Below are 17070 nucleotides of genomic sequence, written 5' to 3' on the forward strand. Positions count from 1 at the left end.
AACAACAAGGCAGCCTCTGCATGCACGTTTCGTTATGAATCAACCCTGCATTGCTATGGCACTGAGCGTGGGCTCACGCCTGCAAAGGAGCAGACAGGGTACTGCACCCACAGGCAGCCAGGAGCAGCCCTCCCCCACCCCTCCTGCTTCTCTCTCGCTCTCTCTCTCTTTTTTTTTTTTTTTAAGGGGGGGGGGGAAAAACTGCTGCAATGTGCAAAGCGGCTCGGGAGAGGCAGCGGCCGGGCCAATCAGAAGGGCTAGCTCCGAAAGTTGCCTTTTATGGCTAGGGCTCTACCGCTCTGGCCCCATAAAACCCGGCTCGCGAGGCGGGTTGGAGTAGCTGTGAGCTCCCTCTGCACGCGTCACATTCCCCCACAAGCCGGCCGAGCCGCTTCTTTTTTTTGCCAAGGGGCTAAAAAACTTGCAACTTCCTTAAGGTAAGTGATGAGGGGCAGGAGCCCCCCTTAGAGCCGCTGTCCTTTGAAGGGGGGCAGGGAGAACGGGCTGGATTTCTAAGGGCCCCTTTGATTCGATTTCACTACTCCCACCCCAGCAAAAAGACCCCAAAGAGGGGCTGAATTCTGATGGCTTCCAGATGAAAGCTAATGCTGCCCCCCCCCAAGGGAAAGCCATTGCAATGAACTCAGCCTGTTGTGGGGTTGCTTTTTTGCCTAAGACTTATTTAGGGGGTGCTCCTTTTCCAGCTAAAGTGCACGAGCCAAACTGTGAATGGCGGAGCATGCGGGGCAGGATCGGTTTCTTTTAGCTTTTCCTTGTCCACGACCAGAGCTGGCAGTGATTGTGCGAGCTCCCCAGGCAGGCAAGGGGGGTTGAATCCACCGGTGCTGTTGCATGGCTGTGATCGGGACAGGGGGGTGCGGTGCGGTGGAGTTTGCCTCAAGTTAATCGGAGTTTGTGGGTGGAGAGAGGGTCTCGTCGGTTGCAGTGTTGCTGAGACCGCTGTGGGGCTGTAATCTGGTTCGCTTGTCTCGGTGCCTAAGAGGATTTGTGGTTGGAGTAGAGGTTGAATGGAGGGGGAAGGAGGAAGGGATATCTAAAGCGAATCCCCTTCCCAAGAGGTGGGGGGGGGGGGTGGTGGACCAGTGGTGCTGCTGAAAAGAGGGGTTGGGGGAAGACCTGGGGGACAGGGGGTATCTCTGTTCGCTGCCCTTAAGCTCTGGTTAGGGTGTGACTCCAGAGCTGCTGCTTCCGGTGGCAGAAAGCCGGTACTTCTATTGTATCAGCCCAGCACATGCTGGCTAAGGGTGGGGGAGGCAGAGGGAGGATCCTCCATGCACAGGATGGGGAGGGGAAAAGACATGAATCAGTCTCCCGGCCCAGAGGCTGGGGGGGGTCTCTTTGTCTTGCTGAAGGCATATGGGATCCCTCTGAGAGGTGGCTGCCTCTTTTCTCCCTCCCCCCATCCTATGGGGCGGTTACACTGGAGGCCCCCCATACACCCTCTTAAGGGAACACTGGAGGCTCCCTTTTGGTAAGGGGCTGAGGGAGTGGGTGGGTCTAGGAAGACTGATCTGAAATCTGATTCTGCTGAGGGCATTGTCTCTAGTGTCTGGGAAGGGGTGGGGTCCCCGCAGGTCTAGATGGCTAGTGTTTCTGGCCTTGGGGCACAGATCAAGGGCTATTCTGCCTGATAATAGGGGGAAGAGGTGCTCTTTTTATTGCTGGTTTGGTTTTAAAATGCATTTAAAAAAACTCTTTCCAGCCAAGCCATGCTTCTACCCGACAGTGGGGTGAAGGAGTTAGGTTCCCAGAGTAACCTTGCTAGGTTGGTACAAAGGGTGGGAGGAGGCACAGGTGGGGAGAATCTGACTTTTCAGTTAACCAGTGGCTCTGCTGCTCTAAACCTGGCACTTCAGTCTCTGATTACTGAGTTCTCCTTACGTGACAATTGCATAATAGCATTGTCTTAATCCTGTGCTAGCTTGTGCTGTCACTCGGTGTAAAGGGTTTTGAGGCTAGCTGGTGGGGAACCTGCAATTCAACTTGCCCAGTTGATTAAATGTATATAAAGCAAGCTTCTTTCTTATGAAACCCTTTACTGCTTTAGGGGTTAGGTCAGTGGGAGACTATTTCAAAATGCATCTGTTTAAGCTAATGCAATTGCTTGCATGACAGGTCTAATTAGTCATAGAGCCTGTGTGCTCAACAGGGTGGGATCCAGGGACAAGCTGCTTCTCTGAAGCAGGGTGTGGGTAACTTCCCCTTTTCAAACTGTTTCAGTTGTCCTCTCACCCTGTGCTTCAGACACCCTAGTGCTGGTACCAGGCACACTCCCTCTTGCAGGGAGTGGCCACAGCCATATGCTTCATTTGAAAAGGGAGGGGAGTGGCTTGTCTCCTTAATCAGTCCTCCAAAAGCTGGCTCCACACAGCACTACTAGCTTCTTGCAAAGCTTGCTCTAACCATTGCCTTTTATGGTAATAATGTGAGACTAGAGCTGGGACTTCCTTTGTCCCAAATCGGTGCAAAGGCAAAATATGTAGTGCTCTGCGCCCTCTAGTGGCTGAAAGGGAGAAGTCCAGCTCACAAACAGGAAGCTAGAAAGGAAATGGGTGGGGAAGGCCCTTGCCTCTGCATACTCAGAAGCAAATAGCGTAACCTTACCTACCGCATGGGGTTTTCCTCCCAAACCATGATACACTCACAGCTATTACAAGTTTTTCCGGAAATTCTGGAGCATGGAGACGTCAAACTTAAAGTGAAACATCTGTTGCCCAGCTAATCAAGCTTGCTTATGTTGTCTCCATTACTTTACAGTTCGCCATGGATGATGATATTGCTGCGCTCGTTGTTGACAATGGCTCCGGTATGTGCAAAGCCGGTTTTGCTGGGGATGATGCCCCTCGTGCTGTTTTCCCATCCATCGTCGGTCGCCCCAGACATCAGGTATGTAATGGAATTAGCATCTTGCCTGTATTGTCAGATGAATCCTAGCGATCAGAAGAAAACACTGCATAGTGTATATGATCTATATCATATCCTGTCTGCACACAGATGTGTGGCCGTGCAGGAGTGAAAAGAAATGAGCTAGTTTAGTTCATCTACTGTCAGCCAGTAAAACGCCCCATCTCTACTGGGATGGGGAAGTTGTGTATCTATGGCCTGGCTTCCTAGGTCCTGTAACCTCTAATGCCTCAGCAAAACTCTAAAGAGCATGCTAGCTGCCATGGTTGAGGAACTGGCTGAGGAACGGGGCCTAGTGTTTAGTCAGCCAATGGATTGGTGTCTTAGCGTTAGTGGAACAAGTTTGACTAATCGGCTCTGACTTTTCTCTCTACAGGGTGTGATGGTTGGTATGGGCCAGAAAGACAGCTACGTTGGTGATGAAGCCCAAAGTAAAAGAGGTATCCTGACCCTGAAATACCCCATTGAACACGGTATTGTCACCAACTGGGATGACATGGAGAAGATCTGGCACCACACCTTCTACAATGAACTCAGAGTTGCCCCTGAGGAGCACCCTGTGCTGCTTACAGAGGCTCCCCTGAACCCCAAGGCCAACAGAGAAAAGATGACACAGGTGTGTAAAGTGGCCTTGGTCCCCATTCTCCATCATTTGGCTCCAGCTGAGAGCCGCTGGCCAGCATTCCTCCCTTGCGTGCCTTCATCTTTTTTCCTTTGCCATTCTCTACAGGGTTTTCCTTTCCTGACCTGAGTCTTCTCTTTGCTGGATCTTGACAGGTTTTATTTGCTTTTCCTAAGCTGGTGTCCTCTTGCTGACTTATACTAGCAACTCCTTTAACTGCTTTTTCTAACGACACTAACCCATTCACCTGCCCTGAGTGACTTCTGTAACATAGCTTTCTAGAGCTTGAGAAAGCTAAGATGTGAGTCCATGTTCTCCATTCCTCTTTCCAAGGTTTGAGCTTGGGTTGGTGGGTTTGCTGTGAGCTCAGAACTGGTTGGTATGGTCTCCCATTCCAGAAGACCAAATCCTGAGTCTGCAGACGCTACACTCTGCAGCATAAGGACATTTGCATGACTTGCTGCAAACTGTCTCTTGTGAGTGCTGAGTGAGCTTCTTGGTCACATCCTGTCAACTTAACCTCTTCTCTTGTGTCCACAGATCATGTTTGAGACCTTCAACACCCCAGCCATGTACGTAGCCATTCAGGCTGTGTTGTCCCTGTACGCCTCTGGTCGTACCACAGGTATTGTGATGGACTCTGGTGATGGTGTCACCCACACTGTGCCCATCTATGAAGGTTATGCCCTCCCCCACGCCATCCTCCGTCTGGATCTGGCTGGCCGTGATCTGACGGACTACCTCATGAAGATCCTGACCGAGAGAGGCTACAGCTTCACCACCACAGCTGAAAGGGAAATCGTGCGTGACATCAAGGAAAAGCTGTGCTACGTTGCTCTGGACTTCGAACAGGAGATGGCCACTGCTGCCTCCAGCTCTTCCCTGGAGAAGAGCTACGAACTCCCTGATGGTCAGGTGATCACCATTGGCAATGAAAGGTTCAGGTGCCCAGAAGCCCTCTTCCAGCCATCTTTCTTGGGTAAGTCACCATCTTGTAGGAGATGGTTGGTGCAATTTGCCTTTGCCTTCCCCCCCCAAGCTTTAGTGGTGAATCTAATGGCACATAGCTTCCCACACAATCAGTCTAGAATAACTTAAGTGTTGTGAAGCCAAGCAAGAGATCTCTTCTTGGCTGAAGGCTGGAAGAAGCACTGGTGCTGGATTCTGCATGATGTATGCATTTGGCATTCTTAGTGTGCCCTAAATTACACGAGCTTATTAGGTTGTGATCCTCTAGTTGGTATCTTACTGACCTTATTACTGGCTCCTTCCTGCTAGGTATGGAATCCTGTGGCATCCATGAAACTACCTTCAACTCCATCATGAAGTGTGATGTGGATATCCGTAAAGACCTGTACGCCAACACTGTGCTGTCTGGTGGTACCACCATGTACCCAGGCATTGCTGACAGAATGCAGAAGGAGATCACAGCCCTGGCACCCAGCACAATGAAAATTAAGGTATGTTGGAGACCCCAGAACTTGTGCTCTCTGCTCATGTTCCAGCAGTGGGTGGGGTTGTCCTGATCAGAGCTAGGTCCCTGGGATGGAAAAAAGCTATAAGAGCTCAAATCCTGGAATCATCAGGTCATGCTATTTTGATGACTACCACCATGTGAATAGTCTTCCTTGGCCTGAAGCACTGGCACTAATGGGCTGATTAAAAAATGCTGTTCCTAAATTGGGAATGAACATGAGATCTTGCCACTCAAGCCTGTTCAGATTAAATGCCATGTGATGGTGGCTAAAAGTGAATGCTGACTATCGTTGGTCTCTTAATGTGGCAAATCTAGTGGCTTGCAACAGGCCTGGTCTTAACCTTTTCATGTTACTCAATTTTTCATTAAGTTGCAAAAGCACTCCAGAAGGGTTGTGCCCTGTTGGCTATAGCCCAAACTGTGATCCAGCTACAATAGCATCAGTGGTGTTGGTTGGCATCTGATACAAGCATGTAACTCTCGTCTCCTACAGATTATTGCCCCCCCTGAGCGCAAGTACTCTGTCTGGATTGGTGGCTCCATCCTTGCCTCTCTGTCCACCTTCCAGCAGATGTGGATCAGCAAGCAGGAGTACGATGAATCCGGACCCTCCATTGTCCACCGCAAATGCTTTTAAACCGGACTGTTACCACATCCCACCTTTGATAAAACCCATAATTGCGCATAAAACAAGATGAGATTGGCATGGCTTTATTTGTTTTTTTTGGCGCTTGACTCAGGATCTAAAAACTGGAATGGTGAAGGTGACAGCAGCAGTCTTAACATGTTGGCGCGAACGTCCCCAAAGTTCTACAATGCATCAGGACTTTGATTGTACATTTGTTTTTTAATAGTCATTCCAAATATTGCATAATGCATTGTTACAGGAAGTTACTTGCCTCTGTGGAGGCAGCAGCCCAGCTCGAAGGAGTAGAGTAATGCTTGTCAGTAAATTATGTAACCCAACAAGTGTCTTTGTATCTGCCGCCTTAAAACAAAACACACTTGATCCCTTCTTTGATTTTTGTCAAGCAAATGGGCTGTTTCCCCAATTATAGATGTGAATGAAGGCTTTACAGTACCCCTTGAGCGTCCAATGAGAAGTGGTGCCAGTATGTGGGGGAGGGGAGGGGCTACCTGTACACTGACTTAAGACCAGTTCAAATAAAAGTGCACACAATAGAGGCTTGGCTGGTGTTGACTCTTTCTCGCTTCACTGTACACTCGGATCATGTCCTGCTACTGGGTTTGGGGGGAGAAGACCTGTTCCCAGCTGGGGTGAGGTTGGGTGGGAAGGCAAGATGTGGTGCAGAGCCAGCATTTGAGCTCTGCAGTGGTGCAGAGCCTACAGCAAGACCAAGTCTCTCTGGAACCTTCTCTGCATTCCTTGGATCCTACCAAAGGCCAGGCCTGAACCATTATTTAATGCCTCCCAGCTGCCTCTCCTGCCAGACTCCACTGTGCTAACAAGTTTGTCCTTAAACTACCCCCACCCCATCCCCCTTTCTGCTTCCACCACTTCTTTGATTCCTCTAGGAGGACACAGATAGCAGAAGGAAAAGGGTGACCAACCAGATGTCTGCTACAGCCAAAAAAGTGCAGGAGAGTACTGGTGCAGCTCTGATTTGGTTGTGGAATCTCTCCTGCTGTACATTCAGATCTGTAAGGAGGCTAGATCTAGAATCCCTTTCCCTAGACATAAGCAGTATAAAGTTCACTTGTAGGGTTAAAGGACTACTTAAACCCAGAGGTTAGGAATAGACAAGACCTGACTACCTTCCCTTCACTACACTTCTCTCCACTTATCAGGGGGTAGCCGTGTTAGTCTGTATCTACAAAAACAACAAGGAGTCTGGTGGCACCTTAAAGGCTAACAGATTTATTTGGGCATAAGCTTTCATGAGTAAAAACCTCACTTGCATCCGAAGAAGTGAGGTTTTTACCCACAAAAGCTTATGCCCAAATAAATCTGTTAGCCTTTAAGGTGCCACCAGACTCCTTGTTGTTTCTCTCCACTTGTGATCTCCCCCCAATAGTACACAAGTGAAGGCATAGGGCTCCACAACTCCCAACTGCAGGTTGCTGAGCAGCTCATAAGCAGGGTCACCAGTAATGTCATGCCAGAAGTGGAGGCTGGAAGAAAAGCTGCTCTAGCGCTCCACCTGCCCTAAACTTAATGTTCCCCTGGGAACTCTAGCTTTGATCTCTTGCAGGGATAAGTACTGCCAGATGTGCAGTGATGTGCCCCAAGCAGAACTGAAGTCCGCTGTCACAATGCCCTTTCTTGTAAGAGTTAAAAATCCCCATCAATCAGTGACTATAAGCACATGCTCCAATCAATGCTAAAACTACCCAGGAGTCTAGTACCTCGCCCATAATAACCCTCATTGTTTATAAGCAAAACTGATTGATAGTAGTTACGGTGTCTGCAAAAGTCAGCAGAGGCATTAAGCTGCAAATCTAAGAGTAGATCCACAAAGACCATTTATACTTAATCCTAGCTTTAGTGACTCAGTCAATAGCAAAACTCTCAGGGCAGTAGGGAGTTTATTTATAGAGATTCCAAACTGGGCTAGGCATGGCCCTGTTATAAAGAGCCATCCATTTAAAAGGATGGCACTGAGATGGGGAGAGAGATACAGGCCATATGATTGGTTGATGTAGAGACCCAACTGAGATCAAGCTCCCATTATTTTGGGTACTATGCGAACAACCCCTGCTTCAAAGAACTTGTCTAACTAAGACAGGCACAGTGAGTGAATTGGCTTAACCCACAGTTCCTTGAGTTCCAGCCTTATGCCCTGCTGTCTAAACTGCAGCCTCTCCCCTACATACTGGGACATCTGTATTAACTTTTATTTATTTTTTACACTATAGGTAGCCTTGAGGGATTCAAAGGAGGATGTTCCAGCACGAACAACAGCACATGGGGTCAGGCCTCCCCTCTCATCCAGTTGAGAGGGGCTGAGCCAGGCTGTGTAATGATTTCCCAAGGCTTTTATAGTCTGCCTGCCTACCAGCACTAAAGGACTGCCAATTGATCACCCTTAAAAACAGAGTGAAGGCAGGAACCAGTTTGAGACTAAAATTCAGTCTTTATCTGCTTTTTCGGCCTTGTCCTGCCGTGCCTAGCTATCAAGCTGCCTACGGTGTAAACCATCTTCCAGCGTGCAGGCCTGTGAACGGCAGTGTATTAACGATGGGAGCTCAGCTTACTTTTGAGTCTGCTGGCCTTGGTCTGTCACCGTATTAATATATACTTACTTACAGAAACTCAGTTTCCGAACACGTGTTCGGGGGCATAGAGGATGATCTAAACCCATGTCTCTTAGCTTGTCCTTAGAGCATGGAGATGCCATGGAGCTTGTGTATAAGAGTCCAACTCATGCTTTCCTTTCTGACTGAAGAAGTTGCTGTTGAAATGGTGGTTGGGATACAAACAGAAGATTATGACGTAAGAGGTGCAGGGGAAAGAAACAGCAGGAGGCAGCTATTTATGAAGATCTAAGTGGCCAGGCAACTATCCTCAGCAGTAACAGACACAGGAAGACCATATACACATATATCTATATAACTCAACAGGAGGAATTGTTTCACTAGAGGATGTTTGTTTTTAAGGTGGCAGCGCTTGTGTTTCCTGCTTACGAGGGCTTCTCAGTGAGGTCAGGGTTATCAAAGTGGTTTTGGAAATGCTTTTGCAAGGGCTTCTCTGATTCTTTTCCCTTGCAGCTACAGTCAACCGACCACTGAAGTGCACAAGGTTCTTCTGGTATAGCTTATCGCCTTGGCTAACCAAGAACTTTATGCGTTATGCCAAGTCGAACATGCATAGATTCTTATTAGGTTCCTTGGATAAGGCTTGGTAATTGTGTCTCTTAGTGATTACATGCTGGAGAAAAGAATTTTGTGTCACCCTGGGGAAAACATTACTCACTACTCAGGACTCTCAACTCCTGGGGTGTTTTCCTTTAGCGAGCGAGGGGATGTTTTTTATACATAGTCATCTCTTCCTAACGCTAATTAGTGTTGAGCTAGATCTGGGAATGTATTTCTAGCCATTGCATAGGTTTGGGGGTAATATATCTTTCCACTGACTCTAATCCCACTGAATCACTGGTCACTGGAAGAATGCGTTGTCCTTCATCAAAAGTAGTCATGCACGGTGCACTGGTTGTGGCAGAGGCCCGGGAGTCAGGAGACCCTGTGCTACCACTGACTCACTGTGACCATGTGCAAGTTCACAGTCGCTGTGCTGCTTTCCTCGGCTGTAGATTAGGGAGAACGATACCCACCATGGTAGAGTGGCCGTGAGCTCCTTAGAAGAAAGAGGCTATGGAAGGGCAGCGTGTTATTTACATCATTGCATGAGTTCGTCAGTGAACCACGACATGGATTCAGCGCTAAATTTAGTACTTTATTCATCAAATGTATTTGCATTTCAAATAAGGCCTTCAGCTTCCCAGATGGGGGAGTCCCTCTTGTTCCAGTCTCTGCTTTCTCACTTTATACCTAGCTGGGCCTTCAGACCCCGGTCACTGATCAGTGAACAGGTGCGCCGCACCTAATGCTGCTGGGACTTCCTCAGCGTACTCTCAATACAGAATCCAAGTAAATCCTTTTTTCTTTGGCACTTTGGCCATTGGGTAAGTCGATTTCTCAGCCGTACCTGGTATGGGTGTCAGTATTGTGGGTGCCAGTGACTAGGATCCACCCTCATTTGGATTTTTTAGGGGATTTTTCCATATCCTACTGGAAGGCCCAAGAATTCCCATTTGTCTTAGCTTCACCTTCCTCAACCATCTTTGAGACACCATGTCATGGGTTTAACCCTCAGCCATCTAGCCTTCACTCAACTTCCCAGTCAATGCCACACTTCATTTGATTGGGAGAAGAAGGCTAATTGGGCCCAGACTTACCTGGTTTTTCGTCCTTCTCCCCTCAGAGTGCTCAACTTTCACTAGTGATATAGGTAGACACCAGCAGCAAGATGTGTGCTCTGAAGTCAGCTTGGGAACAAGGAAGTCACCTCACTGATCAGCTTATGGGTGCAAGCTATCGAAACAGATTAGTGATGTCCTTGGTAAAGGAGATTGTTTCTTCTTTTGGGATTTAACTCCTGCATTAATTGATCATCAGCCTCCTTACTTTTCAATGTTTCCCAACCACTGGGAATATTATTGGGTGCCACCAGATGGTGCTGTTACAGATAGCCTGGCAAGCTCTAGTTAACAAAAAGTATAGCTAGTTACACTGCAGAAGAAATGCTTATCGTTAGTGGTGGTACAATTCTTTTTAGCAGCTGTGTGTAGCACCAGTGAAGGTGCAGAGCTGGTGGCTACAGGTTATACTCATGCAAACAAACTAAGCTATCATATGGTGTCAACGCATTACATGCCCCCTTTGGGAAAAGTCTATTGTCAAGCAGCAGATAAAGAATGTTTTGACTGGGATTTTGTCATTGAAATGGGTTGTAAATATTCTTTACGCTCAGAGGAAGAGTTCCATGTTCTGAAGCGAGTGGTGTGTCTGTTTTTTGGCAAAGTGGCTGCTAAACTACATTATATAGTTGCTAGAGGTGGCATTGTGCTCTGGCTTGCCCTCTACCCTCCCCCCCCCCATAACTCCCAAGTAGGCGGCAAACTGGTGGCAAGAGGGATGAGGCCGTATCACATGCTATTAGCTATTCCAACTTTCATTGCAATGCATGGACATCACCGGGGAGATTGCTGTAGTTACACTGGGAGCCTTAATAGTCCCTACAGCAGCCACATTTATGTTCCCTCCACCTTCACCTTCTGTGCTACACCTTCTGGAGGCACAGCACAGACGCTGCCCTCCAGGTGTTTTACGCCTATCATGCTGGTCCTGTTGTTTTAGTTGTTTATTTTGCCTGTATGTTACATTGGAAATTCAGGTCGTGTCTACCCTTTTTGCATGAAAAATTCTATGGATGACTAGAGAATGGGTAGGTTAGTGATCTCACCCATACTAAGCAAGTCAATCCTGATTGAGGGGGCTGGGTGATTGTTATTCAGACTTTAAAATATCCTTTTGGTTTGGTTTTGATAACTTCTATTTAACTCCAGCACTTGCCAAATAGTGAGCGTAATACATGTCTTGTTAAAGATGCTACACTCTCTGCCATCAATCAATCAAGGGTTGAAAGAGCTCTCACTCCATAGCTCTGGGCCCTCCAAGGGACACTGCTAGCAAAACAGGTATGACAAGACATAAGGCTCCTGATATTTCTAAGGTTAAAAATACAATCACTCCCTAGTCTTTTAATACCTTGTTCATGACTTCAGAAAGAAACAGGGCAATTACTCATTTTTGTCCTTTCTAGGTCATCTTTAAGGAATCCTTTATATGAAAACAAATCTAAAACCATACATGTAGCTACAGAAAAACCATCGTTTTGGTGGTTTCTGTACTTGAGATTCAGCCATCAGTAGCCAGCAATGCAAATGAGGTAAGTTGCATTCACCATCTGTTTGAAAGTGCAATATAACGTTCCTCGGTGAGTCATCAGCAGTGGGGATTGAACCCTGGACTTCTGAATCTTAAAGCACAAGCTGCACCTTGTGCCTAAAGAGATGTTTCTGTTAGCTGATGCTATAGAATATCAGAACAGCTATACTGGGTCAGACCAATGGTCCATCTAGCCCAGTATCCTGCCTTCTGACAGTGCCAATGCCAGATGCATCAGAGGGAATGAACAGAACAGGGCAATTTTGAGTGATCTATCCCCTGTCATCCAATCCCAGATTCTGGCAGTTGGAAGTTTAGGAACACAAGGAACATGGGCTTGCGTCCCTGATCATTTTGGCTAATAGCTGTTGATAGAGATGAACTTATCTAATTCTTTTCTGAATCCAGTTATACTTTGGCCTTCAAAACATCCCCTGGCAATGAGTTCCACAGGTTGACGGTGCACTGTGTAAAGAAATACTTCCTTATGTTTGTTTTAAACCTGCCGCCTATCAATTTCACTGGGTGACCCTTAGTTCTTGTGTTATGTGAAGAGGTAAATAGCACTTCCCTATTCACTTTCTCCGCACCATTCATGATTTTATAGACCTCTATCATATTCCCCTCCCCCTTAGTCATCTGTTTTCTAAACTGAACAGCCCCACTCTTTTTAATCTCTCCTCATATGGAAGCTGTTCCATTATACCCTCAATCATTTTTGTTGCCCTTCTCTGTACCATTTCCAATCCTAATATATCTTTTTTGAGATGGGCCAATCAGAACTGGGCGCAGTATTCAAGACTTATCAACCTCTGCATGTGGCCAAGTCACCACAAGAAGGGGACAAAGTGCCACACCGAGTGGGTGTGGGATACAAAAGTAGGGTGAGCTCTACCTTGGCTTTCTTTGTCTACACTTGAGATTTGCCTCAGTGCAGCTGCTACGCTTGCGGGATCAGGGATAATTGCAAATATTGGCAAGGCCTTTGCATTCCCTCCTGAAAGTGGATCTGGATGGAAGCCAGCGAATGAACAAATGCATTTGGGAAAACAAAACTGCAATGCCCTGCAAAGCTAGATGTGTTAATAATCAAACTTTATTTGAATACACCAATCAGAACAGGAAGCAAGGGCCACCCAGCGACTCATAGGCGGAGCCGGAATTGTGCTGTAGGGATCAGTAACTGCTGCTCAGGGTCATTTGGGATGACTTCTCAAGGGGTTGACTGACATTTGCAAAGCTGAGTCGTGGGTTTGAATTATGCTAGGAGTTTGTGAGCAACCTCTCGGTCTGTTTGGAGCTAAAGTCTATGATGGCGTATCGCTTGTGGAACGATGTGAAGTGAGTTGGTGCCTGGCTCAAAGCAAACCACATCAGAATGGATCCGTTGCTGTGGATGGGAGACATGGGCTTTGGGGCTAGCTTTTCAGTAGCCCAGGCAGTGTTACCTGACACCATTTAAGATATATTTTAAAAAAATTTCACTGGCCTCCTCGCAATGTTTCTGGGCACAGATACAGTGAAATTTATGTTTATGTGATTGTCATTCACTATATATTTGCGAGTGTCTAATTCAATGAGGCAATGAAGTGACAGCCTCTTAGCGGTATCACAACATACATGTTTATTATTATTAATAATAATACATTTAGCTAAATACACAATCAGAAGGTTCTCTGAAATGCATTGACCAATAAGGATGGATTCTTGTCTAGGTTTTATTGCTCATAAATTGTTTTAAACAATATAGAGATAACTAACTAAAGTCAAATTAAATCTAAAGAAACTTAACCCCACAATCAGCTGTGTGCAGACTGTATACCCCATTTTCAGCTCGTTGAGCAAACCTTGACTAAACAGATGGGTTTAATTTTTCCTATATGTTTATTTTTATTTCACTAGCTATTGAGTGAATGCATTACCATCCCATAATACTATTATTTGAGTGTATTGCAATAGCACATAGAAGCCCCAGGTGGGATCAGGGCCTCATTGTGTTTGGCATCACACAATGTAAGGCCACACCCCTGCAGCTTGATCCACACGAACAAAAGAGTCCATCTGCACGATCCGACAGCAGGATTGAGGCTTAATTAATGAATAAATGTCTGAAATGTTGTACTCTGTTTGCAACAGGGTACAATAAATGCTTTCAATGAGGGAGTAGCCTGTGATAGTAGATAGACAGGCCTTACGGTAAAGTCCTATAAAATTTAATAGGGCTGAAACCAATATGAAGCTGCAGAAATTTCACAGGATTCTATAGAAAAGTAATCTGAAACTAGCATTACTAACTCTTATGAGTTTATCACGAATCTCACCGTATTTGATGCTTGTCTTAAAAGTCCCAGCGCTTGGAGTCATGGGATTATGCAACAACCCTGGCTTCCATTTAAAAATAGAGTAAATTATTAGCTGTGATAAATGCTTGAAAACGTGTTTCCCTAATAGCTCAGAAACCGGAAGGCAAGTTAAAAGACCCTCTCCCCCATGTATTACTTTAATAACATATCCTTCTTTCTAAACCAAGTTTATGGGGTTTTTTGGGCACCTGACTCGTTGTTTGGGGTTGGCAACTCTGAAAACCCTAAGACTGTAGTATGGGATGAGATCTTTCATAGGTTTTGTTGGCCCAGGCTATCAGGACCTATGGCAAAGAGTCTAGAGACGATTTTCCGTGTAATCCCATACCATGGCTCAAAGAAGGTTTGGAAAAATTGCCATAAGGGATCAGGGATTGCCCAGTGCCACTCCCAACATGACGGCTAGGAAGGGGGCGAGAGCCACGGCCACACTCAAGATGGCGGCACGAATGGGCGTCACTCCCAACATGGTGGCAAAAGGACGGCGCTGAGACGCTAATGCCACTCCCAAGATGAAGGCAGGGAGCTGGCCCAGGAGAAAGAGCGGAAGTGAGGTCAGAGGTGCGCCGGAAGTGTGGGGTGATCCTGAAGCCGGAGAAGCGGCTTGTTTAAGCGGCTCGAGAGGGCGGCCCGGGCTCTGGAGGCAGCTGCTGGGGGACCATGTTCGACCCGGGACAGGTAAAGCTGCGGGAGAGGGGCAGCGGCCCGGCCCCATAGCAACCCCCGCCCGGCCCCATAGCAACCCCCTCCCCTCTCTATCCGACTCCGCCCCCTCCTGCCTTCATCCCTCCCCACAAAGCCTCTTCCCTACGGGCCCTGCTGGCCCAGCTCCCCCCCTTCCATCCCCGTATATCCCTCCCCCGTCCCCCCCCCGCAAGGCCCTGCGCTGAGTGGGCCAGGGAGGCTGAGCTCTCCTAGCCCCCCCTCTCGGGTGGGGGCGGGGGGCGCCGCACTGATGCCCCCTTGCTCTGGCCGGGGCCCTCGATGGCAGCCTGGCGCCTTTCTCAACCATACCATCCACATTCCCCGTGTTTCACCTCGCGGAATCCCCTGAACAAACATCTGTCAGGGATGATCTCGGCTTATTTGGGCCTGGCTCAGGGCAGGGGGCTGGACGGGATGACCTCTTCTCTTGAGACCCCTTGCAGCCCTACATGTCTATGATTCTAGCCTCGCGCGCGTGCCTGCTCCAGAGTTGTTTTTCTCCTGTTGATGTTGTTTTGGCTTGGCTTTCTTTTGAGACCCAAGGACTGTTGTCATACTTGTTTTTGATTAGAACAAATGAAAGAACCGTGGAAGGGATTAGAATGTAAAAATGAATGGAAAGTAACCTTAGATCAAAGTAGGCTCATTCTGGGGCTTGCCAGGTGATCCTTTCACTTCCATGTCAGTGCCCGGCCTGGTTATGGGTTGTTTAGTTAAACTGGAAGGGGAACTATCTAGGATCTTACTAGTGGATGAATTCTTTCTATGAGTTAGCAGGAATTTATAAATTGTGATCTTTGCTTCGTGCATCTTTTATCCATGAGAACTGCATAATAACTGTTTCTGAAATGATCCTTAAAGGAGCGGTTCAGCTGTTTCAGTGCTCTAGCTGTAGTGCAGTGTGTTGGTGGGGTGTTTGGCCATGTCTGTGCTGGGTATTTGTTGTCTGTACTGGCTTAAAATGTTTTCTCCCAGTTTAGAAATTGTATGTCTAGACTTTTAAAACAGAGTCTGACCATAGGACCAAACTCCTATATCATATATATTTAGGGTACTGCACTGCTTTCAGTCAATTCAGCAAACTCCGTTTCCCTTTTAAAGACAGGAGGAGAAATCCTGGCCCTCATCAAAATCAGTGGCAAAATTTGCATTGATTTCAATGGGACAGGATTTCCGTGAGGGTCTTTAATAATCTAGTTTTGTTCTTATCTCTGTGTAGGCATGCTGTAAATGCCAGACACTCAGGCCTGGGAGTATTATTTTGCTACAGAATCATTCCCAATGGCTGCTGCAGTGTTGATGAGCTCTGGGATTAATAGTCTGTTAGCTGGGAATTCTTGCCACAACATGTGATCTCAAGGGAGGGAGGATAAAAAGGAAAAACAGAGGTGGAATATGACTTTGCAATTTCTGTACTTTTAAACGATGTAAACATCTGACATAAAATGTACAAATAAACTGAAGGCAGATGGTGGTATAAAAGATGAGGCAAAGTAAGAGGTTCTTATTTAATCACACGTTTTGAGGGTAGGGGGGAATAGAGGTGATAGGTTGCATTTCTGAAGAAGGGGAAAATCACTTTCCTAACTCCCAAGCAGGTCTTGGGCAGTACTGGGAATTAACTAGTTTAGTAACAACACTGTAGCAATAAACTACAAGACAGAATGAGCATAAAAGGGTTTTCTTCTGTTTCTAAATCAGCACGTAGAAGGAGGCTGATGAATTGGCAAAACAAGGAGAAGGCACTGCAGTATTGGCAAGGCAGTAGTGCAAAATCTGATCTAGAGGAAAGTCGGTCTCTGTAGACAGTAGTAACCAATGGCTCAATCCGTGAGGCTTAATCCATTTCCACCTCGGCTTATTTTATAAATCCTGCTCTTCCCAGGTCTGTCTTTTCTCCTCTGTGTCTCATTAACTCCATGAGGCTTCCGAACTGACTTGCTGCTTTTTCCTTTCAGGAGACGCTGAGTGCAGAGATTGGGGAGGACAGTAATGGCATCAACCTGATGGAGTTCTCAGATGAGATCCTTTTGCACATCCTGAGCTACGTTTCTTGCACAGACCTTGTTCTGAATGTGAGGAGAACCTGCAGAAAGCTTGCAACTCTTTGTCTTGACAAGAGTTTAACCCACATGGTGCAACTTCATAAAAAATATCAGGTGGGGAGAAGCTGGTTTTATGCCCAGATAGGGCAGGGGGATTGTGGTAGGCTGCCAGAGTGGGCTGCTTCAGAGAGTATGAAGACAGACTGATTTCTCCAAGTACAAAACAAACCATAAACATAGTTATATCCTTATAGCCCTGACTTGGAGGGAAGGGGATGATTTCTCAAGAATTAGGACAGTTAGTATGGCTACTCCAGAGACCTACTGTCACTTGGTTTAGGATAAAGCAACAGAGGGTCCTGTGGCACCTTTGAGACTAACAGAAGTATTGGGAGCATAAGCTTTCGTGGGTAAGAACCTCACTTCTTCAGATGCAAGTCATTCAGGCTTGCATCTGAAGAAGTG

At 46.9% G+C, this 17070-nt stretch overlaps 2 protein-coding genes across 4 annotated transcripts in view; both read left to right on the plus strand.

The window, feature by feature from the left end:
* The first annotated feature begins 284 nt into the window (after positions 1-284).
* Positions 285-6209, plus strand: ACTB (actin beta). Its single transcript, XM_034783321.1, has 6 exons — positions 285-437; positions 2779-2907; positions 3302-3541; positions 4088-4526; positions 4826-5007; positions 5518-6209. Exons 2-6 carry the CDS (start codon positions 2785-2787, stop codon positions 5659-5661), a joined length of 1128 nt encoding a protein of 375 aa, XP_034639212.1. The 5' UTR covers positions 285-437; positions 2779-2784; the 3' UTR covers positions 5662-6209.
* Positions 6210-14421: 8212 nt separating this feature from the next.
* Positions 14422-17070, plus strand: part of FBXL18 (F-box and leucine rich repeat protein 18) — a 29906-nt gene continuing 27257 nt past the window's right edge. For all 3 annotated transcript variants that reach the window (XM_034783716.1, XM_034783718.1, XM_034783717.1), the window contains exons 1-2: positions 14422-14533; positions 16519-16719. In XM_034783716.1, coding sequence (XP_034639607.1) covers positions 14516-14533; positions 16519-16719 — 219 coding nt within the window. In that variant the 5' untranslated portion in view covers positions 14422-14515. The remainder of the gene's footprint in view (positions 14534-16518; positions 16720-17070) is intronic.

This window comes from Trachemys scripta, chromosome 10 (genome assembly GCF_013100865.1).
Source record: "Trachemys scripta elegans isolate TJP31775 chromosome 10, CAS_Tse_1.0, whole genome shotgun sequence".
Lineage (NCBI taxonomy): Eukaryota > Metazoa > Chordata > Testudines > Emydidae > Trachemys > Trachemys scripta.

Coding starts and splice junctions, on each gene's coding strand:
- ACTB (XM_034783321.1), top strand. CDS start 2,785: ATGGATGATGATATTGCTGCGCTCGTTGTTGACAATGGCTCCGGTATG. Junction 3,542..4,087: donor ACAGAGAAAAGATGACACAG/GTGTGTAAAGTG, acceptor TTGTGTCCACAG/ATCATGTTTGAGACCTTCAA. Junction 4,527..4,825: donor CTTCCAGCCATCTTTCTTGG/GTAAGTCACCAT, acceptor CCTTCCTGCTAG/GTATGGAATCCTGTGGCATC.